The following is a 25,998-nucleotide window of genomic DNA, read 5'->3' as shown; positions in this document are numbered from 1 at the left end:
GATTTGAAAGCTGTGAACTCATTTTGCCACGCCATCTCATAATTCCAGGTTAGAACCGTCGAATCAGATCAGAAAATGTATTTCATTTGAACTGAACATTGCAAATAGTAAAAACTGTCCTGTGACCAGATAAAACATTTCGAGGTTTTGGACACCACGTTCTGAACAGGAGACCGGACATCTGGTTTTATCGGTGCACATTTTGAAGGCCAGCATCTCTGCTGGGACGAGCTTGTAATGAACGCTTGCTCCATTAGTCAGAAATATGCCGTGAAAGAGTGTGTTTAGTCTTGTCTCCTCAATCAGATCTCGCCACTCTGCAAACTTAAAGCCATTATCCTGAGGCGTCAGTGGACTCGGGCCATAACAAAAACTGATTTTCATGCATCCGGTCCTCGATATACTTATTTCTTGTCTTACATGTACGCATGCTGATACTGTGATCCAAATCACACTGACCTACTTGAGTGATCATCCACAGATACACTCAAGAATACTTACTGTTCTTCTTACTGTAAAGTACTGGGATCGTTGTGTTTTTTGTTTGTTTTATTTAATCTGGCTTCAGGTGAGATCACACTGCAGTAATTACAAAACAATGTCACTGTATTTATACGACTTCAAAACACTTTTAATATCATCTATATTTTATTTACAATGCTCACATTTCTGTACATTATGGTGCGATCACCACAGAGAGAGTAATGCTTCAGACGTGAAAAGAGGAAACGTCACCAGCTGCTATATCTGTGAGTTCTTCATTGATTTTCTCCGGATGGACTCTGAGGAGTCGTTATAGAAAAGTCGTTCAATGGACGAGACCACCGAGGCTTTGATGGCGCGGCCCAGACCTCGGGCGGCGAACACATAAAGTACTGGGTTGAGTGCGCTTTTGATGTACACCATGAAGAGTGAGATGTATTTGCCGTAAATTACTGACTGGTAGAGCGCCGAGTTATCATGGACCAGGGCCTGCACGAATCGACACACGAAGTACGGCACCCAGCAGGTGAGGAAGAGGAGCATGGTGAAGAAGAGGACGTGGTACATCCTGACCATCCTGCGGCCAAACGAAGGGGTAGAAGAAGAGGTGGGAGTCAGGGGCGCCACTTGTTTAATGGAGAACAAAACTGCCAGGTTGCTTCCGAGGAAGACCAGCAGAGGCAGGATGAACCCAGCGATGGTTTCTGTCAGGAACAGGCCCATGTTCAACTTCTCGCTCTCCACGCACTGAAGGGTCCCGTTCTTCTCCTTCAAGACGGCGAAGTAGAGGTAGGGGGCGGAGAGGATGGTGGATACCAGCCACAGGAGGCCGCAGGCCAGGGGGACGGCCCACCTGGGCCGCCTCATCCGGGCCCACACGGGCCTCAGGAGGCACAGGCACCTCTCCAGAGCCACGGCGCAGAGGAGGAACGCCGAGGTGTACAGCCCCAGGCCTCGCAGGAACATAACGAGGTGGCAGAAGGGGCGGCCGAAGGGCCAGCTGTAGTTGTGGATGAGGTAGCCCAGCATGAGGGGGGTCCGCAGGAGCAGCACCAGGTCGGCCACGGCCAAGTTCAGCACGTAGACGCGGAAACTGCTGGCCGCACGCGTCTCCTCATTGCTGCCCCGCCGCACCAGGTGGCGATGGCTCCTCAGTCCGAGAACCCAGACCACCAGTCCGTTCAGAGGTACCCCCACCTCGAGGGAGCAAAGAGAAGCAGCCAACGGTTAGATTAAGCCGACCGTTTGCAGTTTCACATTTCTTTAAATACCCTCTTGCCAACCCTGAGAAGTGAAAATTGGCTCCATGCACTGACAAACACCAAGCAGCACGTCGACAGCTCACAAAGCAACACTGAACCGCTGCACAGCGTGGCCCGGCAGCTGCAGAGCGGAGGACAGAGCAAACCTTCAGCGGGTCGTCAGGGCAGCCGAGAAGACCATCGGTATCACACTAAACCCCCACCCCCCCCAAAGACATCTTTACTAGCCGCACCCAGAAGAAGGCCTCCAACATTGCAGGGGACCCCACACACCCAGGCCACCTCCTGTTCTCCCCCCTCCCCTCAGGAAAAAGATACTGGAGTATTAAATGCCACACAAACAGACTTAGAAACAGCTTCTACCCACAAGCTGTGAAAGCCATTGTCCCACCACCACCCCTCTCCCGGCCTGATTAGTGCCCCCCCCCCCCCCCCCCCCCCCCCACACTGCCTCTGCCTCCAGCTCCCCCCCAGCCACCCATATAGCACAGAGTCACTTTACATGTGTGCATTTACCTGTGTGTGTCAGCTCTCTTTTTTGCATTGCACACCATTTCATGTTTTCTTTTTGCTATAGTTATTTTATATATGTATATATGTTTTTATAATGTCCTCACGCTGCCATAGAGGATGCCAAACATTATTTCACTGTACATACCTGTTGCCTAACAAGTTTTTTTTTTTTTTATAGTGACAATAAAGATCTATCTATCTGTCTACTTCATTTGTCTTGGCCGGTCAAACGCTCGAAGTGTAAGGTCCTAATGAGAGTTTTTTGGTGGATGTTGCACCCTTGACACAAAGATTTGCTCTTTATTTCTCTCTGCTTCCAGTCTTTGAGTGAAGGTGCCTGACTGTCTGATTATCTGAATGGAAAATTAAATTTCTAAACATTTCGTAGTAGTGTATAATGTGGAGTTTAGTTGGCCACCAGTCCAGCGCCTGTAAACAAACCCCCAAACTACAGAGTGAATCCCAGTGTCTGCTGTCGGTCCCATTCTGCAGCCCCTGCTGAAGCGAAGGCCGGCTCTGCAGCCACAGAGAAGATTTCTCACCAGGAAGATGAGCAGTGTGACGGTGATTTGGATTCCTCTCGAGGCGTCTGTCTGCCAGGAGCCGCTGGAGGTGGACGCAAGCTGGTTCACCGCTACATTGGTTTCATTCATCGCTGCCTCTGAGGTGAAGTCCAGCTGGAGGTGAGCTGAGAAGCGGAACACACATGGACTACGTTACACTCATATCATACGGCTACTCGTAACTTTATCTGGAATTTTTCACCGGACACAGGCAGTGTTGTTGCAAAACCGACACGTCCAAGAGGCCTGGCTACAAATGGATGTAGAGTTCATGAGTGGTGATTGCCCAAAACATCGACAGTCTGATGTCCACATCGCACAGCGACTCGACACCACAGACTTCCTTCCCTGTTTTTGTTAAATTTTGTGTTTATGAAACTTCATCTGAGTCATATTTCACATTTCAAAGAAAAATGTGCAACTGAGTCAAAACATAAAAGTGAGAGTTGTGTTGCAGTTTGTGTCAAATTTCACCAACACACCTGAGGACATTTACATGAACTTCATTGTTTCATCTATAACCTTTACACAGTGACCTTGTAAAACCTAATGATGGATGATGCACAGCTGAACTTTGCATGTTTTTCTCTTTCTCTTTCGTCAGATGTTGTATTAGCAGTAATGATTAAAGAGAAAGGAATCTGTTATTGCTCCCTGCAGCCATCAATGTCCCGGGGTCCCGCCTGAGTGTACATCCAGATCAGGCCTGTTTGTGTGCAGCTGCATGCAAACATTCCTGGTTCTAATGAACACACCTCCTCAGGTCGAGCAGCACTGGCCCGTCTTAAAAGTTTTTCGATAAGCTTTCATGATTTACTGATTAAATGCTGATAGTTACCGAAAGTAAACAAAAAAGTCGAGAAATCAGACTTTACAATCGGTCTTCAAGCCTGTGTTGGAAAATCTGTGTCAAGACAAATGGACTCAACTTTTTTAAAAAAAGAAAGACAGAAAGAAACAAAAGCTTCCTACCTGCTTTATTGGCCATGTGTGGATGAAGTGGAGCAGCAGATAAAGTAAAAAGGAGTGTCTAGCTGCTGTTAAAACTTTACTCTCTCTCTCTCTCTCTCTCTCTCTCTCTCTCTCTCTCTCTCTCTCTCTCTCTCTCTCTCTCTCTCTCTCTCTCCCCCTCCTTTCCTGTGTGGTTGCAACACACCCTACAAGCTTATCTTCATATATCATAATCATAAGCTTTGATCACACTAATACACTGAATCGCACAGCCAGGTTCTACTTGATCAAGCGTTCATCAGTTATACAACAAATGAACAAAGTAAAAGAATATACAGTCTCAAACTGATGCATAATATCATCAAATTTGTAAGAATTGAAAACATTGCTAAGCTATATTTAAGTACTTTTTGATGCAAAAGTGTTAATGATTGATAATTTTCCCTGTTTGATTTCAGCGTAACAATGTTTTTGCTTTTTTTCTGCATTAGTTACACCTATGAACAATATAATTGAATATGTTGGCAGTCTTTGAACCAAGGATGTAGCATTTACTTGGTAAAGATCTTTTTTTTTCTTTATTAGGCAAGATCTATGACATTTCCTGTTATTTCTTTCATTGGCTTTTTCTTTCTTTTCACCATAATCTGATAATCTCAAGATCAAAGAATGGCACCACAAAGTTAGAGTCTGTGGTTTTTTTTTTAAACCCCCCAAAATTGTGAACATGTGTTTAGCTTTGTAGTTTGAACTTTAGATCATACATCACACAACAGTTTGGCGCTTCACTGCTGCAGTGTTCCACGGCTACATTGAAGCTGAACCTGTTGAAATCAAACTTTCTGGAGATCATGACTGATGAGCGATAAACTTCTTTACGGACTGACTTCTTAATGATTATAGATAAAAAGGGCTTTTTTGCCCTTGCAAAATTTCAAAATCCAAGTTAAAAAAAAAACAAACAAAAACAAATGAAAGTGGGATCATAAATATTTTGCACTCTGGGAAAAGTATCTTCACAAATTGTGCACGTGTGCAGCTGTGTGCACTCACACAGCTGCACTAAAGAAAGAAAAGCATGTGTCGTCAGTATTTCAACACTGAAGTTTCCTAAGTTTGAGGGACAGATGAGCTAACTGAGGGTCCCTCTGAGTTGAGCCTGCAGGTTCCCCTTGGGTGCAAAGTTGCAAAGCTGAATGTTGTTGACATGAGATCATATATTCCAGCTAACATGGACAGGTTTGTGCGAGCCTGATCACCTCATAACACATGATTTCGCAGCATGATCTGACTGAAAGAGTTTCATGTGAGATCAGGAATGTTTGACATCCTCAGTCTTCAGGTACCCGAATAAAACTTTATGGACGCTAATGTTAGATGATGAACATCCATCCATCCATCCATCCATTCATCATCAGTCCATCACAGACCCTTGGAATAATCACTGTAAAATCAGAAAATGTGTGTATTGATCAATCAGTTTATCAAAGAAATCAGCATAAAACACAGAAATTTCACTGTGTGCTACTTCTCACTTAGCAGCCTTTTCTACCCTCTGTCTTTTGCTCTGAAATGTTTTGGGTCCTTTCAAATACAACTGTGTTTACTTGTACTTCCAGACCTTTTAACCTCATGCCTTTAACCAAAAGTATGAAACTAGCAGATAAAAACCTCCACAGCCTCAACAGCCTGCCCTTTTCTCAAAGATCCGTACAAACTGATTGGACATCACAGCTGAAAATGTTAAAATTTCATTTTTATTAAAAAAAAAAAAAAAAGGTGAATTCTCCCGCCCACACATACAAGCGCCCATACATCCAGCACTCCCCTCTTTTTGTGACGGGGTGCTGCAATTGCATCAATGTACCACTAGATGGCAGTGCTGTTCATTTGTTAAACAACGATTTGCTGTTTCTTATCTTGATGTGCTTTTTTTCTGGTATCAACACGAGAACTCCTATTTACACTTTTCAGTGAAATGTGCACTTTTTCGTTATTGTTTCGTTCCAGTGCAGGATTTATTGCAGAATCTGATATATTTCAGAACAGTTTTTAGATGGACTAAAGCCGTAATTTAATAGAAATCTTATTTTTAGAATACCACGTTCTTTTTCATCATTTAAATAGTATTTTTTTCAGTAATTTGAAGCAAACAAACAGCCCGTTTTAAATCTTCGTTTTAATTTTTAATTGATTATGTGTGGCTCATTAAGTGGCTGAAAGGGTAACCCAGAATAAAAGTTTGAGGCTGATCTGTAGAGAAAATTATTTCAAAGCAGCAGGGCTTGACCTGAAAAAAAATCAAATTTTCAATTCATTTTGATGACTAATTTATTCATATTTTAACATGTTTTGATGTGATTTAATTTAGGGATTAAAACAACCATTTGTCCTGCTACAATCATTTCAGCTTTGGAGCTTGACTAAATGTCCTTATTTCAATGTAATATTACAGAATATTGACTACTTTTCACACACAAAAGAAACCTAAAAAATGTGCGAAGTCTTTTCTGGATTTATTGCAGAACAATTCCATGAGTACTTTGAAAGACAAAAGATCTACCTTGAATGGATTATATGCATAAAATATAATATGTCAAAACAAACTTCAAAGTTTTTCTTCTCAATTTCTTTGATTGATAGGAACAAAGTGTAATGTGCAGATGGATGGCGTTCAGTTGGATAAACGCTGCTTTGTGCAGGTGGGGAACTCCCGGTCTGATGGTGGTTCATAACAAGGGACTGTCCAGTTTTCTTTTCACTTTTTGACTCCTAATTTTTCAGAAAATCTATGAATCATGTCACCTGCAGAAACTGAGTGAAGACATTGCAGTGGTGCCAAGTGTGGAATATGGGCACGCTTGCAGGTGTAACAAGTAACACAGTTAAAAGGTTTTCTAAAACCATACTAGTTAACCCTTGGGGTAACTTTGACTCTTCAAATTTTTGGTATCCACCTAAACAAAGGCTGGACTTAAAACTAGTATTGGATTCCATTCTTCAAGAAAGATCTTCTAAAATATGCAACATAATGCTGGAGGTCTTCTACCAGTAGTTTTGGTTGTTTTCTAGAGTGCTGTATTCTGTCTGCGGAAGCAGAACCAGAGTATTAGTAATCTTAGACAATCCATCCATTTTCTGTACTGCTTCATCCTTTGGTCATAAAAACATTTTGGATATCTTTACTGAACATCAAACAGTAGTTGTTATGGACTATGTTAAATGGTAAATGGACTACACTTATATAGCGCTTTTTACCCTGCACTGACAGAGTCCAAAGCGCTTTACACTGCAATATCACATTCACCCGTTCACACTCACATTCACACACCAGTGTCTATATATCTATGTGTCAGGTGAGCCGCCCTCAGTGCTTTGGGCGCTCATTTCATGCTGTGTGTTGGAGAGTGAATTAAAAAAAAAAAAAGATTAACTAAAACATAGGCGAAGTAAAGCAATTCATCCTGTTGGGAGGAGCAGAAAAAGGGGAGAGTGGTTGTTTGCACACTCTTTTAATATCTTCAGTGCACTGGACCCAGAAACACAGGCTTTCAGAAAAGTGTCAGGTTAGTCAGGGGAGAGACAAGCCTGAATCTTCCTGCAGAACAGCCAAAAGAGATATGCAACTATCACTAAATTGTGCCAGCTAATAGGCACACGCGTACACACCCTGTCTGTTTGTCCAACACAGCTTTTTAAAGTTACTCCATGTTTACTGAAGAAACTGTTAACTAAGAAACTAAGAAAGTACTTCACTATTACCGCTTTCCTCATCCGCATGTCTGCATGGTCCACGTTGGTCTGTGTGATGTAAAAATCCTCTTCCATTCCTGTCCTGGCATGAACTCAAAATGTAGTATGGACAGAACCGTGCGCACGTCTGCCTCCAGGTCCAACACGGTCTGCGGACGTGCAATGTGGAAACTATGTAAGAGCCTTAAACCGTGTCCAGTTGTTTCACAGTTATGTATTTTTGCATTCTTAAAACAGTGTTAATTTATCTTCCAAAACCCATCCAACCATCCATCCATCCATCCATCCATCCATCCGCCCATCTTCTACTGCTTATTTGAGGCCGGGTCAGGGGGGAAGCGGTCTAAGCTTGGATGTCCAGACCTCACTTTCCTCAGACACATCCTCCAGTTCTTCCAGAAGCATCCCGGGACAGGCGAGAGACTCGTCTCTCCTGTGTGTCCTAGTTCTTCCCCAGGGCCTCCTCCTAGCAGGACTTGCCTGGAACACCTCCCCACTGGGCCCCCAGGGAGGCATCCAGGAGGAGGAGTATCGGCTCTACTCCGAACCCCTATGAGGAAGCTCATTTCGGCCATTTGCATCCAATATCTTGTCCTTTCAATCATGACCCAGAGCTCATAACCATCGGCGAGGGTATGGATGCAGACTGACATGAAAATCAAGAGTTTCGCTTTTTGGCTCAGCTCCTTCTTCACCACGATGGAACGATACATAGACTGCATCACTGCAGATGCTGCACCAACCTGCCTCTCAATTCCACGTTCCATCATTCTCCCTCTTGTGAATAAGACTCTGAGATGCTTGAACTCCTCTACTTGTGGCGGGGACTCTCCACTGACCAAGAGAAGGCAAACCCAGCTTCTTCCAGTCGAGAACCATGATCTCGGATTTCATGTGCTGATCTTCATCCCCACCACTTCACACTTGGCTGCAAACCACCCCAGGGCATGTTGTAGGTCCAGGTTCCTTCAAGCCAGAAAGACAACGTCATCTGCGAAGAACAGAGATGAAATCCTGTGGTCCCCAAACTGGAAACCCTCTGGCCTCGAGCTGCACCAAGAAATTCTGTCCTTAAAATCACACGGCCCTCCGCCACCGGCTGCCACCCGACCCACACTGCATCCAGCTCCTACGGTTCCCTCAGCGGGTGGTGAGTCCGCTGGAGGTTGACCCCAGGTCATTCATTCAGGCTGAGCCAGGGTGAGACCCGTAATCAAAAGCCCCTTCACAAGGCGCTCACATACAACCTCCAACCCAGGGCGCGGCCCCAGATGCACCGTACCGGGTGTCATCACAGTCCAAGAGCCATGTCTTTTTCATAGGGGCTTCTGAATTACTCTTGGTTTTTTACAGGCAATTTGTAGTTGAGATGTAGCTTTAATTCCATGTTTCTGGAGTCTTGGTGGAAGCAGGAGTGCCTTTTATAAAACCTACGCACAGGGAGAAAATGCAAACTCCACACAGAAAGGCATCCAGTCCAACATGGACTTGGATCCAGGGGCATTCTTGTGACGAGGCATCTGTACTGGTTGTTCTGTTTCAGTAAAAGCCATTAGATGTATTAGTGTTTGTTTACACGGTTAACTGTGAAAACAGTGTAGACCTATACAATTGAGAGTGTCATAACAACAAAGGTTTTGAAATTACTAGTTCAGAAAACTGGAATTTCCAGGCTGGTGGTTTTTACACTGCGACGTCATGTGTGTTCAGTTTCTCTGAAGCAGATTTGTTAAAACTAACCCATTATTCAAATGATTCACTATAATTCAGCCTTAAATAGATAAATGAGAGGGGGAAGTGAAAATGTATGCAGGATGCATTCGTGGTAACATCATAACCTATTACTGATTTTCTGAAAGTGATAGTTCCATTAAATAATAAGTTGAAAAATGTCCACATATTTAAAATACTTTGTGGGATTGAATCATAACCGCAATTGGCCTTTCCACCACTGATGCTCACCCACACTTCCTTTAAACATGCTAATTTTAGACACGGGGGTTTTAATGGGGGAAATGAAGTGCCAGTATATCAGTTTGCAAAAGCAGCAATGAAAGACAGCTGTTATTATTTGGGGAGAAATTAATGGTATTAACTTTCTCTCGTGTAAACAATGAGCGTTTGAAAGTTAAACACGTCTGAACGATGAAGAAAATGCAGCTCACTCTGTGGTTTGTCTGTAGTTAATGTCAGACTTTAGGGTTGCGCATAGGATGACGGCATCAAGAGCTGGAAATGCTCTGTGATCATATCAGCTGTGCGTCTGTCGTGCCTCTCATGCATATTTCCCACGTATGACAGGAAAACAGGCTGTCGAGACGCTCAGGTGCCCACGTGGAAACAAAACTCTGTACTTCAACTGAGAGAGAAAAGAAAGTGTTTTCTATCTCATCCTAATAAATAAACACAAACTCCAACTTTCATTTCTGATTCAGTCAGTAGTAATTTTGAAAAAAGATCGAAAGTAGTTGAGGCTGCGAGGACGATGGAACATGACTGATGGAGATTTGACACACACAGTCTTATCTTTTGGATTTGACAGTGCTTTCCCTAAAAAAATCTAAATATGACATCAATATTTCTTCAAAGAGTCAGGTACGCTTCCCTTTGAAACATATTTTTGCACCATCTGATAATTCCACATTACAAAGAGAAAATAAGGATTTTTTTAGATGATAGGGGAAACTTTTAAACATTCTCCCTAAATTTACAACCTGTAAGAAGTTGAAACAAAAAAGAGCCCGACTGAGGTGAGGACTGCCTTTGAAACTCGGTGTGGATTTCCAGTCTGACAAAGGGGATGCCCCCTGGTGCATCTGCTTCTTCCCCCACCTCTTCATGTACTTTCAACCTTTTCCCTTCAGCTGCTACATCATCGACCAGCCTTTGACGTGCTCACGGGAATATCATGTACTGCAAATGTCCTCTGGCTGAGGTGTGAGAAAAAAAAGGGATGCATGTAGTCGCGTCGCGTCGCGCAGACGGCGGGTCAGACGGTGGTGCCGTCAAAGCGGGAGACGTCTGGGGTGGGGTTGGGACTGGCGAGAAAGAATGGGGAGGCACCCGCCTTCTCAGAAGCAGAGGAGGGTGACACGGTTACTGCAATGCTGCGGGCAGTGACATTTGGAGCGAGCTTGTTGGTGGCATCCAAGGTCTGTAACAAGGCTTGTGCATGCCAAGAGTCATTTAGCAACAAAAGGGGGTCTCTTTTAAAATCCCCACCGGTAACACTCCTATAACTGACAAGCAAAAATCCAAATCATTTCACGACCCTGCACAGTCATAGCAGTCGATGATTGTAAAGGCAGCTTGATAAGAAATGGATGCTGAGTATCTAAATGTCTGGAGTCGTGAATCCAGTATGAAACCACTTTCAGAACCATTGTCATTTATATGAAGTGATTATGCATAAGGGGCTGCCGTGGCTCAGTTTGTAGAGAACATCACTTTCTATTCCCAAAGTTGGCCTTATTGTGGGTTTGATTCCCTAAACTCACCCTGTCCATGTGTCAAAGGGTCGTTGCTGAAGACACCGATTCCCAAGTAGCTCCTAGTCCAGTTTAAGCACATCACATGCCAGTTGTTACCACTGATTTGTGTGGATGTATGCGTGACCGTGTGAGCAAAGGGGTGAATGTGACCATGTGCCATGTAAGCATAGAGACGATTGAAGTAAAAAGGCTTTTTGATCCAATTTACAGAACGCTCCTGTTTTTCAGGTACGAAATCAAGCAAAATGTTGCAACTATCCGGTGATCATCGAGCGCCAACGCAGAGATAATACTTCCAAATGTGAATTAAAATGTTAGTCGCAACAGTTTTCTTTACGAATCCAATAAAATTTATTTACATGTCTCGGAGATACTGGTCCAAACTCAGTTCCTCCAGACATTCACGCTCATGCTGCACAAGTTGCACTCTGATTACTCCAGTCATCTCTGAGTTTTCATTTTCATGATGTGCACATGGTCTAATAGTTGTGATTTTGAAGAAACGGTTGCTGCATTTCCCAGAACAAACCACAATACCTTGAGTCACAGCCAGACAACTTTATGTCTATCAGGAGGTAGGGTTTGTTTGTCTGTTTGTGTGTCTGTTAGCAACATGACTCAAAAGGTTATCTATGGATTATGTAAAAATTTTCAGGAAACGTTCAAAATGGGACTAGGAACTAGGAAACGGGATTAGATTTAGATTCATTATACATCCTGGACAAATTGACACTTCATCATAGAGAAATCACAAAAAAGAAAAATACACACAATTTAGGATATTTATCACCAGGACAGTGTGAGGAAACCACAATGTCTCGAAGAAAAAAGATCATATAAATCCAGTCATGTTACAGCCATGTTGGATAAGCAAGATGACTACCTGGTTGATCCTGGCAGTAGCACATGCATGTTTCAAAGATTACATCATGCAAGTCTAAGTACACATGGCTGGAACAGTGAAATCGTGTGCGGCTCATTAAATCTGTTCTCTGTCAGGATGAAACAAAGTCACCTCTCTTATTCCATTATGGGGTCAGAATTTGTGACTATGTTCTCAATACCTTCAGAACTACCAGCCTCATCAGAAAGCACGATTGATTGTTGATCAGCAACCGTAAATGACGTGTTACGATACTGACTTTTCATGTTAGTCTGAGGGATTTCTCTAATTTCTCTCATCTCACTTGGCCGTGCACATTAAGTCACAGCATTGTTTGAGCATAAAATCGAGTCACACTGGTAAAGGTATTATATAAAGTAATCCAGGCTCAAAATAGACAGCACATAGACTTCACTTTTCAGTGTGCTGCTGTTGGATAATAATCTCCCATAATGCAATGCACGGGGGAAAAAATGCTGAGCTGCTCACAGCTGGAGACAAAAACAATAAATGTTTCTTCAGAAACATAATGAAGAGAAAAAAAGTTGAAAGCACGGTTCGGTGGAGTTTAAACTGGAAATGCTTTTATTTTCATACATCCACAGTGCGGTAAGGCAAGTTATGCATTTTCAACAAGTCAAAAATGGACATCAACATAATATGTAGATTTTAGCCACAATTTTGTCTCATTTCCTCAGGAAAAGCTGGACATCACCAACTTTTTCAGGTCAAATTTCTTCACAATCAGCCCCACTTTGCTCATCAAACAGCACAGAGAGCTTAGGGCAGTTTTTCAGGAGACTTTGCGTCATCGAAACCGTCGTGTCCTCTGCTGATTTGTTCAATATGTGATTACGGTTAGTATGTATGACTCATATTTGTTTTGTCTATCTGTCTGAAAATAACATTTAAAGTCTTTTAATACAGAAGTGAGGAAATGGGAGATTCGATTTTTCCACAACATTTAAACTGTGGAGGTTCATTTACTCTGCTTCTTGAAAAATTCCTTCACACATGTTAAATATTTGTTTCCTTAATATTTGTGTCAATGCATTTTGTACAACAGTAAACAATCTGTCTGAGTTCCAGAAATGACAATTTCTTCTGTAAGCAGAATTTGCATAAAGAATAAAATGGCATTTAACAGCAAATCTGTGGCGTGACTTTCTTTTTCTTTTTGATAGTCATTCAGTTTGTGGGGGATTTTACATGAGTCATACACAAGTATATAAAAAACATGTCGAGTCTCATAGTGATGTACTGTTCAACAGGAGAGAGACGCATACAGGAGGGCTGGAGTGATCAAGCGAACTGCTGTGGAGTGAAAAAAGAGAAACAACGCCTGCTGGAAGAGGAAGTGCTGTCAATGTGGAGACAGGTTAGTACTCAGCTACCATTCTATCAAAGACACACACACACACACACACACAGGCTCACTTCCTGGCAGTGTATCTTGATTCGAAGCTATAGTTGACACAGTGACACCTGTTACATCCTGTTATTGTGTGTTAAGTTTAAAAGGAAGACAAAATAGTGAGAGAAGTAGCTCACTTGGTGCGCACGTGGATGTTGCTGTCCTTTACAATTTGATGCATGGGCACTTTTAATGTTGGGCTTATGGAGTTAAAAAAAAAAAACAGAAGAGGAAAAGGTTCAACCTAACAGAAACATATTTTTGATTTGTCGCACAGGAAAGGCTGAGTCAGAATTAAAGCAGCTCCTTCTCTCTCCTTTTAACTTGAATAATTGAAGCGGGTTGTTAAAGTGAGAGGATTTAAAGTGTCCTGTGCATTCATTTGTTTACTGAATGATAAACCAAATGTGGCGGTAAAGTCAGAGTTTTGAGGTAGATGCCGATTTGAACAATAACTGAACATACTAACACTGTTAAACTTCATAAATCATTCTCTTAAAGCCTGAATTATATCTGTAAGCCAAAACAAGTGGACAAAAAGGTGTTTGTAAATATTTGTGCCTTCATAGCTGAACTTTAAGCTTTCAGTGAGTTTGTAGCTTCTGTAACTTTCACAAGTAAAGATGTTCTCTCAAAGCCAAACAGCAATCAGTGAACTTGAAATGTTTTCATCTCTTTCATGTTTAATAAAACAAAATGGTAATGAAGTAAGAATTAATGTGACAGGCTTTTTATTGTTTTATTTTATTTATTTTTATTATTACATCTTAACAATTATGATCACACGGAAACATTTGGAATCTTACTTAAATATTAGAATTCCACAAAAACAAAATAGTAGATTTTATTGCTGCCGCCACGTGTGATGAAGGAACACAAGTTATCATGTCTAAATGTTCTCCTAAACTGTAACCACTGTCTGTCACCCCCTGCAGGACACCCTCACCACCAGCACCGAGGTAAGCATGGGACTGAGGAAACAGCCTCCAGGTCTCTTCCCAGGTTGAGGTTAATGCTAATCGTGATAGGGGTTTTTCATAACAGACGCCTAACATGTTAGCATTAGCTTCACTCTGGGAGATCTCACCGAAAAAAGCAAGATGGAGACCCTGTGGAACCTTCTGAGGAGCACTCACGAGGAGTTTGAGGCATTATGGCAAACAAAATGATGGACTTTGGAGTTCAGCTGCTTGAAGGGTTTTACCTTTATGTTTCCCATCAAACTGAGAAGATGCTGCAGTGAAAAGTGTCTGCAGTGGATCTTTAATGGGTCGTACTTGACTTACAGCCTCTGCACTGTTTAAAATAAGCACTGTGGTGTGCGGGCCCGGCTCCTCTGGCCTTTCCTCCACTCTTTTAATGCTTCCGCTGAGTGACGATGAATTAAAAGACATTTGATTTATCACACTGAGGCTTTATTTCTCCAGAGGACTCTCAGACACATAATTTTCAACCAGAGTTTATGTAATTACATGGGCTAAGCAAATTTTGCAGCGCAGTTTGATTAACCTGAGAAGAGGTCTGAGCGCTCAAAACAAACAAAGAGGCAGTTTATATTCATGTCTCGATTTATATTTGAAGCAGGTGTAGGATAACAGGCTTAATGGTGGGAAAAAAAAGAGAAAATCTGCACCCTTGGCACAAATAAAATTATGCATTTTCCATGAGTCAGTGTCAACTAGAAGAGGCTTTCCTATATTGTTCAAGTAGTAGTCTCGTTCTGACTATTATAGGCTCAGAATAATAGATATTATATTACAATACATCTGCATTCTCTAAACCAGACACGTTTATCCAGCGTTTTAGCAAATGAAAACATAAAAAATGTGGAAAATAAACACTGGAAAATCAAAGTTTGAGATAAACCTCAAAAGACAACAAACAAGACATGGCTTAACCAAGAACTTGCAGATATTCATTACATATCTTGGCAGAATTTCATCTATACAGGTTGGTTTTTACTTTTTTCTATCTACTCAGCTGAAAAATATTCAAAACAGGACCTAAAAGATGAATTCTCCCTGTTGTCATCCCTGACTTTGTGTTGTTTTTATGCCATCTCTGTAAATCTAAGTGGGAAATAAAGCAGAAATCATCTGAAGCTTGGACGTCTGAAGTTTATTTAATCAAGCCAAAACTCAAACTTGTTCCGTTTTCTGTTTACATGAGAAAACATTTTTATTTTATTTTTTGCACTTGCCTGTGTAGTCCATGTTGAGGTTTAAATGAATTATAAATATGAAATATGCTGGCAGCACTTTGAACTCCTGCAGCCCGGTTTGTTCAGACATTTCTGTGCAGTTCAGTCGTCATTTGTGGTGCTTTAGTCTTGTGACAGAAGCTCGCCCCGAGTAATCTTTTAAACCACTTTGTCATTAGTTCAGACTCCCTGAAAATGAGGGGATTACAGCTTTGGCTCCTTACATGGCGCATATACAGGACTTTAGCCAAAAATCCAGCCATCCCATCTCATCCATATCGCATAGATGGTGAATGCAATGATCCATATTTAATTACAAAAGAAATCAGAACAATTAAAGTTCAATTTTAAGGAGCAGCCAATGATTTCTCAAAGTCGGCTGGTTTACAGACTTTAATTTTTTGAGTTGCGGGTCATCTTTATCACCTGATCTCATAAAGGTCTGTGCTGCATGGTCATCACAGAGACACAACTTTCATCACATCGAGCCACAGAATGTATGCTCAGTCACAGCTCTACTTGTCATCCTGAATTTCAACATGCAGTTTTATGGTCCTACAGTTTCTCCATGGAGGAGGGGGAAAGGTTATTAAAGTATTTGGGTTCTATAATCAGGATTGATAATCTCTGAAGTAAAATTATGATTTTTGCCTGTGGTATTTGCTGTTTTGTAAATTCACCATAAAAAAGTGTGTTTTACCCTACTGATGATGTGTTGTTGCAATTGTAATAGTAACAAATTTCATGTCAAAACAAATATGGGCACAAGAAGGAAACTGTACGATCCAAATATGGGTAAAGAGCTGCAATGAGGATTGCACTCTCACCTCATGAGTGACACTTTCCCTGTTTCAAGTCTCAACTATGGTCCTTGTGTGCATAGTGTGCGTGTCCTCTCTTGACATTTTGCCATAGCTGTGAAGCGACTGGTTGCTTTGTGATGGATTGTTGACCTGTCAAGGGTGTATCCTGTTCCAGCCCCTTGTCCCCCCTGCGTTTGATAAAGCAATATAAAAGACCAATGAGATGGACGGTAGACAAAAGAAATTGTAATACATGAAAGTAAATGTTAAGTCACATTTCACGGGAGTATATACACATTCTGTTAAATGGTACAGCTGTGATTGGAAGATTTTAAATAAGAGGTGAAGTAATAAAGCAATAGTCCCATTGCTGATTTCTGAACACTTCTACTTTGGTGGGGTTTTTTTCTCAAAGTAATTTCACTTATACCTGAGTACAATTAATGCCATGTAATCTACTTTTTATTGTTTTAGAATCACAGTCTGTCTTAATGTGCAAACATTTTTTTAAAGTTTTATCACCAATAACTTTATCCTAACTGAGAACATTACTGCTTTATATCTATATTTTTCAACATTTGGATTTTTATGATTTGTTATGAGTTTATTATGTGTAAAAAAAAAGTTTCATGGTAGATATTCTATAGTATGAGGCAGTTTTGACAAAGATAATTTTTGGATTTCATTTGATTAAAGAAGAAATAAATCAGTTTAACTGCTCTTATATTTGATCACAAATTGTCACTGGTAATAAGTTATAATTTTGTATTTTTAATAATGCACAATTTTATTTGAAAATTTTAAAATGTTTTATCACGATAGCTAAAGCTTTTTCTTATATTTCACCAAAAAATAAATTAAAAAAATAAAATAAAACATCAAAGCGTGATAAGCTCATGAATATGTATTTGATTATGTTAATATGAAGTCATTTACCAATCAGTGTGTCCAGCAGCGCCGGTCTCTCCACGCAGGAGTCTGGAAATGGGCGGACCGGTCGGTCAGCTGATGACTGAAATACTCCTCACAATCTCCGTCCTCGATACATGGCTTTCGTCGCACGAATGATTTTCTAGCCAATTACGCACAATGTGGAAGATTTCATGCCACTGCAGGAAGAAGAGCCGCAACTTGGGGGGCTTTTACGCAGGGACGTGTCCAGCGCGCGCACCTGGAGCCACCGGAGACAGCATGCAGAGGCGGCACATCTCACCCGCTTCCCACCGTGTTTTATGATACCGAGCCGCCGCGCGACCTGCCGTCGATTCCTGTGATGGGGAGAAGCACATGGAGCTGCGCCGCCGTGATCCTGCTGCTGGCCGCCGTCCGCACATGTGGAGCCGTCACGCTGGAGTCCATCCACTGGAGCAGCTCCAATGCAAAGTAGGTGGGAAATGAAGAAAAAGAAAAAAGAAAAGAAAACAAACACAGGTGTATTTGGTAAATGCAACTTTTTCAGCTCAAAGCTAAAAGCTGCTCAAGTGATTCACTAAAAGTTGCACAACAGAACAGAAAGAGCAATGCTGCTGCTGCACATCAGGAACTTGGTAAATAGGCTTACACTTCAGAGAGCTTGGTGAGATTTAGTTCATTAATAAAGAATTAGTGGATGGCAGTTTTTATAAGGGATTCATGGGAGAGGGAGTCGTTGCTGTTTTTGTTGTTGCATTGTTTGAATATAATGAAGGTTTCTTTTTTAAGTTCAAATAGATGCTTTGCTGCAGTTTGATTTCCATGATATTATAATTCATAAACAATCTTTATTGAAGCTTTTCTATTCGTTTGCTGAAAATAGGGGCAAATAACCACTTGTTCGTTGATCAGTTTTATTCTTCTTCAGAAGTCACCTCATAATCCTCTTCCTGATTTGTAGTTCTCCTCTTCAGTTAGTAAGAGCAAATTGCAAGAAATTGCTGTAGACATACTTTGAGTGACTGAAATTCATTGTGATCCAAACATCGTCATCATCATCATCATCATCTATAATTTCCCTTTTGTGTGACAAACAGGTTTGCTCCAGGTCAGGGTCTGGTGCTGTTTCCTCAGATAGGAGACAAGATGGACATCGTGTGTCCCCGGGTCGATGCCTCCCTGGGGGGGAAGGAGGAGTTCTACAAGGTCTACCTGGTTTCTCGCCGCCAGCTGGAGAGCTGCATCATCGACAAGACGGACACACCTCTGCTGAACTGCGACAAGCCTCGACGGGACGTGAAGTTCACCTTCAAATTTCAGGAGTTCAGCCCGAACCTCTGGGGTCTGGAGTTCCTCAAAGGGAGGGACTATTATATCACCTGTAAGTCGTGTCTCCGACGCTCACCACTGTGAACAGGTGAAATCAGTGGGACTCAGTCACAAGCAGCTCGTTCCTACAGGTGGAAAAAGCATTGAATCAATGCTTCCAACTGTTTCTTTTCCTTTTTTTTTTTTTTTTTCCTTTCCCCTCTTAACCAAAGAGGAAGCCGCAGTCTTTGGCTCCCTCTCAATTTGTCTCTTTGTATGAGAATCAAAAAAAGGAAACGTGGCCTCGTTACTGGACCGCTGTCTGTTGAACCAGCATCTTAGTGGCAAGTGATGCATGAGATGGAGAGCAAGTCCGCCCGTGCAGCCTCACCCACCTCGCCACGCTCTGACAGCACACTTCGCTCTGGCAGGCCAGTGTGATTCCAAGGGCTTACATGCCCCAAATCACACAAGGCTTTTACAGCATCAGGCAGATTTGATGGGAGCTTTCATGGCAACGTGGCCCGTAGCCTGCGAGATGTTGTTATCTGACCTAAATGCTGCTAACAAGTCTGTGTGTGTGTGTGTGTGTGTTAGTGACAGGGGTGAATGAGAGTTCCCGCTTGTGTGTGTGTGTTTGTGTGAGTTTTTTTAGTGTACGTTTCAGTTCTGCAGTGGTTGTGATTTCTTAAGAAGGCTAGCTACTAAAATATTTTTAGTCATTAAATTTTTTATACCCACACTGCCTCTTGAGCTGAAATGATTAGTGAGTTCATTGGTTAGCCGGTTCCACAAGAATATTACCCTTACTTTATCGTTTATTGGGTACACCTGGCAAAAAAACTAAGGCGGTCCAACGCAGCCGTTGCAGAATAAATCCTCTTCTCGTGAAGGTTCTAAAGTTCATTTATTGTTGTGGGTCTTTTAGAGATTCAACCTTGTGTGTTACCGGAGGTCGCAGTGAGTGGCTCTGTGGGCTCTGGAGAGTTTGTAGTCATCTTTTCGGTTTTTTTTTTCCCTTCTCCCGGCTGTTTTCAGACTTTCTATGAAATGAAATGTGTTATTTAGTTCAGCCCCAGTTGCATCCTCAGTGGTGGTTTTTTTCTTTTTTCTTGCATATTTATTTATATATGCTTGAACATCTAAGTCTGCACAAAGTGTGGGATTTTCCTGTACAAGTGATGCAACGTTCAGCAACTGAATAAGCTATCTGCAAATAAATACAAACAAAATATGAACTGCTTGATAATCTTACATTATGGTGAGCACTGTAAACTTCTAATCTAATGTTTCCCTTTTTTGTTTATCAGCCACTTCCACAGGATCCCTGCAAGGTCTGGATAATACTAATGGTGGAGCGTGCAAGACCAAATCCATGAAGCTGGTGCTGAGAGTGGGCCAGAGTAAGCACTTTGTGTGTGTGTGTGTGTGTGTGTGTGTGTGTGTGTGTGTGTGTGTGTGTGTGTGTGTGTGTGTGTGTGTGTGTGTGTGTGTGTGTGTGTGCGCACATGATCAAAAGTGGATATGAAATTAATGTTAGTTAACAAATACTACTACAGAAAGAGTTGCTACAGCAGTTTAATTCAGGTTATTATACAGTTAAGGCCATAAAATGATCATGTTCCATCTTGAATGACTAAGTGGTCAGATAATCTCCATCATCCTCTCATTCTGTTGAAAAGAAACGGCGCCACAAATCATCTGAAATCCCTAATTCAAACCCCTGGCAGCTTAAAGCCACCAGTATTATCTTGCATGCGATCATCTCATATGCTCATGTCAATATCCTTTTTTTTTTCATAGTAACATCAGCATAGCAAGTTTTTTTTAATTCATATCATTCCCTTCTTCTTATACAAATGAAAATTTAATGAAGCAGCCATACATGTTCTCTTCCCTCTTCAAAGCGTTGAAGATAAATCACTGTAAAATCTTAACCCAGAAACAAGTTGTATCAGTTTATTTTTTAAATTTTCTCCAGTACTTCATTATTTACAATATGGTTTGACAATTTAAAAAGAAGAAGCATTTATATTACTCGTTTGTCATGTCAGATTATGCTTTTTCTATGTAAATCCACATAAACAGGAGTTTTACAGATGTTTGATTTCCACGTATTTGTATAAAAATGTTCAGAAGTGAACCCTATTAGGGGTCCAAAATGTAATTTTTTTGACCCTAGTAATGTGAAGTATTTGTATGAATTATTTAGTTATTCAGAGTCAGAGATGAAAAAATCTGCATTTTGTGTTTCTCAACTGATCATAACTGAAAATATGGAGCTGTTTGCATACTGCGTTTGAAAACCAGGCTGCTGTAAACAAACCTTTTACACCACCAGAAAACCCTAATAGCTCAGACTTAGTTGTAATCGTGTTTTAATCTCTGCTTATATTAAAATTATGTCGTTCAGTTTTGGGAGGTGCCTTTATGACAGATTTGTATTTGGCGGTTGTGCTTTTTTTTTTTGTAAAAGAAATCTTGTCGCGTTTGTACTGTCAGGGTCCATTTAGATTGATGCCCATGATCGATCAGTAATGAGGCACTAAAGCAAAACTTAAAAGATTTACATGTAAAGAAAGAACACGTTGAAAAACGTGTCCACTTGAATTAAAAAAGTAAATCAATTAAAAAGATCATAAAATTCAAATTCACTCAACAGAAAACTTGCAAAACCCTACCTGAATCAAATAGCAAATAATTTTAGGACACAAATAGTTTCTCAATATTTTCTGAATTTGCCATTTGAGGCATTGGTGTGGAATCCCTGCTTGGAATGTTTTAGCATTTTGGATGAGTTATAACTAAGTTTTGCATGATGATATAGTACAGTGGTTTTTCATCTAATGGCTGGAAAAGGGTCAAAATGGAAAAATAGAAATACTTGATTCTCAAACACTTGTTACTTATTGAGGTATTGGACAGCATATTTTTTGTTTTGTTTTTATCGTAATCTTTTAGTGTCTAGTGTTCATGACTAAATTATGTTTGTAGTTTTCAGAGAAAAGGCTGATAATTTGAAAGCAGATGAAGTTAAGTGGTCTCACTTTTATGCATTTTTTGGGCAAATAAATAAATAAATAACTAAATAAAGTATACTTTATTGCCCCCTAGAGGAAAATACACATCTGTATGTCGCTCATGTCATTCATAGTTAAATTTAACTAAAAATAATCTCTCTCTCTGTGTCTCTCATAAAAACATTCTTGAAAAGTAAGACCTTGTTTAAAATTGTTTTTAAAGTATTAGCATGTATCATAGGAACAGGGTTTTTCTTTTAAATGCATGACTTTTTTTTTTTTTACAATTTTAATAGCAAGCTTTTAAATATGTAAGGATCATCAAATTTTGGTTTGAGAGTGCTACAGTCCTGCGTGCTTTCATCACATCATCAACATCTCTTCAAATTAATGAAAACTTTATTATCAAGCGTTGTCCAGAGCTTCAAGATGACATATTCATTCAGTTCAGGTGCGTTTTATTGGGAAGACATTGAAAACATGCAGAACTCCGGCACTCCAGCAGCTGGGTTTTACCCCTGTGCTTGAATAAAAACACCACAAATAAACCTGGTAGTGTGACGAAAACAATAAAAATTTGAAGTTGAAGAAGGTTGTTTTTATCTTTACTAGGCTGTGTGATTTACAGGCCACTAAACATGTTAAATAATAATGATGATGATCATGAGGTGGTATCATTTTATTCTAGAATCCAAAAAGTTTTTCATATAGAATCAAACGAGTTTTTTCAGGCTGCTGTTGTGCTGAGATCACAAAGGCCGACCGTATCCTTGTCAGTAACAAAAAGAGTTTCAGAGGTTCAGCTGTCACATTTTTTTGCAAACAATCAAAAGAGAAAACTACCTTGCCTGAAATTTTAGTTTCTGCAGTATTTGTTGAGACAGCTGTCAGAAACCTGCAACAACAACAGCGTAAAGCCGCCACCTCTGAGCCCGGCTCTGCTGTGGTTTCTTCCTCTCGAAAGGGAGTTTTTCCTTTCCATGGTCGCTCATGCTTGCTCGTGTGGAATTGTTGGGTTTTCTCGGTAAAAGTGCCTTGAAATAACTGTGAACTGAATTGAATATTTCGAATCACCACCTGTTGGACCGTGGGAGGAAACCTGGAGTTTTTGAAGAAAATCCTCTCATGCACAAGGAGAACATGCAAACTCCCACACGAAAAGGCCACAGTACACCGCTTTGTGTTGTCTTATTTCAGCCCATTTGTCTTTATGGAAAACATAACTAAAGAATATTTCCAGACATACAGGTGACCACAAATGATCTCATAAAGTTATTTTACTGCGGGGAAATATTGTACCTGCTTCCTTTTCACTGCTCTTGAAACACTTTAGGGAGGAAAAGACCAAAAACAGTAGATACAGAGGCTTCTTTAGTGCTCTTGATTAATATTTTCTTAGACCTGACTTAAGGAAATACATTGTATTTCCCAAAACTCATTTGGGAAAACCCCCACTGTAGTCATAGTTAGTAACAGCTGCAAGTGTGAGTGTGAATATTCAACACGAGCGAGAGCTTTCTCTGTCAAGAGAAACTGGGAGTCATGTTGTTACTCAAAATGAAATTCTCTGTATCCACTAAGCTCACACAATATCAATGTCTTTTCTGCCTCTCCTGTTCATACATTTTTCTTAAAGGACTGGTAATGAGAAAATGATAATACCAAAAATAAGCATTTCTTTTTTTTTGTTTTTAACTGTGACTCTGTTGTACTCAAATACAAACAACTAAAAAAGCATAATGACAATTTCAGTGGGAGCATTTTGACATGGCGTAACCCCGCCTACACAGTGAAACAGAGGAGAGATGTACGCTAATATTATCCATATGTGTGTGCTTTATTTTTCCAGACTCTTCCGATGCACCTTCAACACTGCAGGAGTCCCCGACCAGGTTCCCACCTACGCGACCAAAGTCCAAAGCCAAGGACGCCTCCACAAAGGAGAGCGTTAAAAACAACAATGCTGGTAAGAAAACGGACCAGGTATCGCCTTAAGAAATAAATCAATGTACAGCACTGGCATTCCAACACACAGTACCAGCTTTTACAAATGTATGGAAAAAAAAAAGAGTATGATTCAGGGTGTTCTCTGCCAATAAGCCGGACACAGAACACACTGCTCGTCCCTCTGGTGGTTAGAATTTGCAGTTCATCCTGAACAAACAAAATGCATGCAGTAGTTTTGAAGAATGGAGCCATTGAATTTCGTTGTCTTATATGGTCATTAATGCATGAAACTATTGACGCTATTTGTGTTTCAAAATTTTCACACTTCTATAATGTTAAATGTTTTTTAAGATAGCATTTTATTATTGATCATTGTTGATCACTGGAGGAGGTAAAGTGTTACATCTAGTTGTGTTAACTACTAACAAGTTAATGTTACTGTAAAACACATTTTGAGGTCATGGTTTCAAATTCATCCATAATTGAAGTGCAGAAGTAGGCCCTTCGTTTAATCTCATGCTAAAGAAGAACGCCACCTCCACATGGAAAAGCTGAAATGAACCCAGTGAAATCTCACCATGAGGTCTGACCACAACACCGCTCTGCTGCCCACTAAACACGATCCTAAAACTATAAAGTGCTTCATGATTATCTGCTAGTGACCGAACGTCTACAGAATTTGGTTTAAATCTGGAAAAACACTGAAGACTGAGGATATATTTTGGATTTCAGCTTGTAAGCGTTCCTGTTTTGATCCATAAAAAGAAGGCTTTTTGTGCCTTATTCCTGGACTTCACAGGGCTCCGTATGAGCAGCGGAAACTGAAAACAACAACAAAAAGTGACCACAGATGGTATCAAATGGATCAAGAAACTTTCAGTTCCTGCTCAAACCTCTAGATTTGCTGGCATGTGCCAGAGAAGGCACCCAGCTGTTTCCCAGTATGACGCTGAAGATTAGAGCGTCTTCTCTGATGTCCGGCTTTGACTGCATTTTTTTTTTTTCCCTCCATGTTAACACACACTGATCAGGCTGCTCCAGGACATGAGCCGAGTGCTGTTAGATCTCAGAGTCGCGTGTCCGGATTTGCTCCTTCATCTCACGTTTCTCTTCCCATCCCTCTCCTCCGTGCCCGATGACAGACGTGGACCCGGACGCGGGGCGGGCGGACCCCGGCGGCGGCTCCGAGCCGGGGCTGCTCGTGTGGATCGCGTCTGGCTGCGTCGCCGTCCTGCTGGCCGCGGTGATTCTGATCGCCGTGGCGTGGAGGTGTCGCCACCGCCGCCGCCGCCGCCACGTCCCAGACAGTCAGCAGCCCGCCTCTGTGTCTCTGAACACTCTGGCCGTGCAGAAGCGGGACAGCATCAGCAGTGACAATAACGGCTCGGACCGCAGCGACGTCGTCTTCCCTCTGCGGCCCTCCGAGAGCATGATCTGCCGCCACTACGAGCGAGTGAGCAGCGACTACGGGCCTCCGGTGTACATAGTTCAAGAGATAACTCCCCAGAGTCCCACCAACGTTTACTACAAGGTCTGACATCTGCTGCTCTGCTGACAGGGTTTTCTAATCGGCTGGTATTCAGAAACTTAAACCACCGAGGACCTTCTTTTTTGTCTATAACAAAACTTTTTGGACTACATTTGTGAAGAAGTGCGCAAGTGTTAAGAAACCAGGAGAGAGTATGTGATTATCTCTCATGTTAGGTAAATCACTCTGTCACACTACATTAATCACGCAAGATGCTTTTTAACCGTTTCATGGAGGGGCCACCTGAGAGCAGAGTGGTTTATGACAAATCGTCCATTAGTTGTGTTCATCTTGTTTTTGCCAGATGTCTGTACGTGTGCTCAAATGTATTTCAAAGAAAAGCATTACTTCCCACTAGATGTAGACAAAATGTGTATTTAATTTAATTTAATTTAATGATAAATTAGTTTTAAAAGTTTTTTTTTTTTGCACCCCGACACACCAACTTCATCAGCACTTACACTTTCACAAGTGAACTATGTGTGTGAAATGATGTTAAAAAGATTGAAAAATCATCTTTTTTTTTTTGGTTTTTATTAAAGTTGAAACATTTAAAAGGGAGTTAATTTTTAATATTTTTCATCATTTTGAACTGTACTGTCTGATTTCTTCTTGTGCTAAAATGAGGTCAAACAGAAATAAGATTGTTTTAATAATTTCATGATCACAGAATCACCTGCTTGCTTTCCGTTTTCAAAAATGATCAGGTGCTTAGAGACTCGGATAAGACAAATTACAACATAATGAAATGAAAGTCAGAGTCGATGCCAGGTTCACGCTCTCGGTTCCTTATGTGCACAAAATTACTCAGCAGCATGCCAAGAAACCCTCAGCTTACTTTCCATATTTCGCATCTTTAGATCAAAGATGTCTTTTTACTCTCTATTCCCTCTGTTAAAAGTGAATAACTTGCAGGACGGTGATGAATGGTTGGTTAGTCTTCTGGGTTGGGGCCGTTTCTGTGAGG

The 25,998-nt window shown here is 41.1% G+C and overlaps 2 protein-coding genes across 2 annotated transcripts; one reads left to right on the top strand and one right to left on the bottom strand.

The window, feature by feature from the left end:
* Nucleotides 1-564: 564 nt before the first annotated feature.
* On the bottom strand, nt 565-3,850 carry LOC115388959 (C5a anaphylatoxin chemotactic receptor 1). Its single transcript, XM_030092297.1, has 3 exons — nt 3,794-3,850; nt 2,801-2,946; nt 565-1,680 (listed from the first exon to the last, which is right to left on the bottom strand). The coding sequence occupies exons 1-3, from the start codon at nt 3,807-3,809 to the stop codon at nt 742-744; spliced, it is 1,101 nt and encodes a 366-aa protein (XP_029948157.1). The 5' UTR covers nt 3,810-3,850; the 3' UTR covers nt 565-741.
* A 13,478-nt stretch (nt 3,851-17,328) lies between these two features.
* On the top strand, nt 17,329-25,379 carry LOC115388343 (ephrin-B2a-like). Its single transcript, XM_030091439.1, has 5 exons — nt 17,329-17,699; nt 18,326-18,609; nt 19,847-19,939; nt 23,406-23,522; nt 24,646-25,379. The coding sequence occupies exons 1-5, from the start codon at nt 17,590-17,592 to the stop codon at nt 25,038-25,040; spliced, it is 999 nt and encodes a 332-aa protein (XP_029947299.1). The 5' UTR covers nt 17,329-17,589; the 3' UTR covers nt 25,041-25,379.
* The last annotated feature ends 619 nt before the right edge of the window (nt 25,380-25,998 follow it).

The sequence above is a fragment of the Salarias fasciatus genome, chromosome 1 (genome assembly GCF_902148845.1).
Source record: "Salarias fasciatus chromosome 1, fSalaFa1.1, whole genome shotgun sequence".
Lineage (NCBI taxonomy): Eukaryota > Metazoa > Chordata > Actinopteri > Blenniiformes > Blenniidae > Salarias > Salarias fasciatus.
Note: the sequence above shows the minus strand (reverse complement) of the source record. Positions and strands in the feature narration are given on the sequence as shown.

Excerpts from the sequence above, each read along its gene's own strand:
- LOC115388343 (XM_030091439.1), top strand. The coding sequence starts at position 17,590 with ATGGGGAGAAGCACATGGAGCTGCGCCGCCGTGATCCTGCTGCTGGCC. Across the intron at positions 17,700-18,325 it reads TGGAGCAGCTCCAATGCAAA|GTTTGCTCCAGGTCAGGGTC; the intron begins GTAGGTGGGAAA and ends TGTGACAAACAG. Across the intron at positions 18,610-19,846 it reads GAGGGACTATTATATCACCT|CCACTTCCACAGGATCCCTG; the intron begins GTAAGTCGTGTC and ends TTTGTTTATCAG.
- LOC115388959 (XM_030092297.1), bottom strand. Across the intron at positions 1,681-2,800 it reads TCACACTGCTCATCTTCCTG|GTGGGGGTACCTCTGAACGG; the intron begins GTGAGAAATCTT and ends TGCTCCCTCGAG.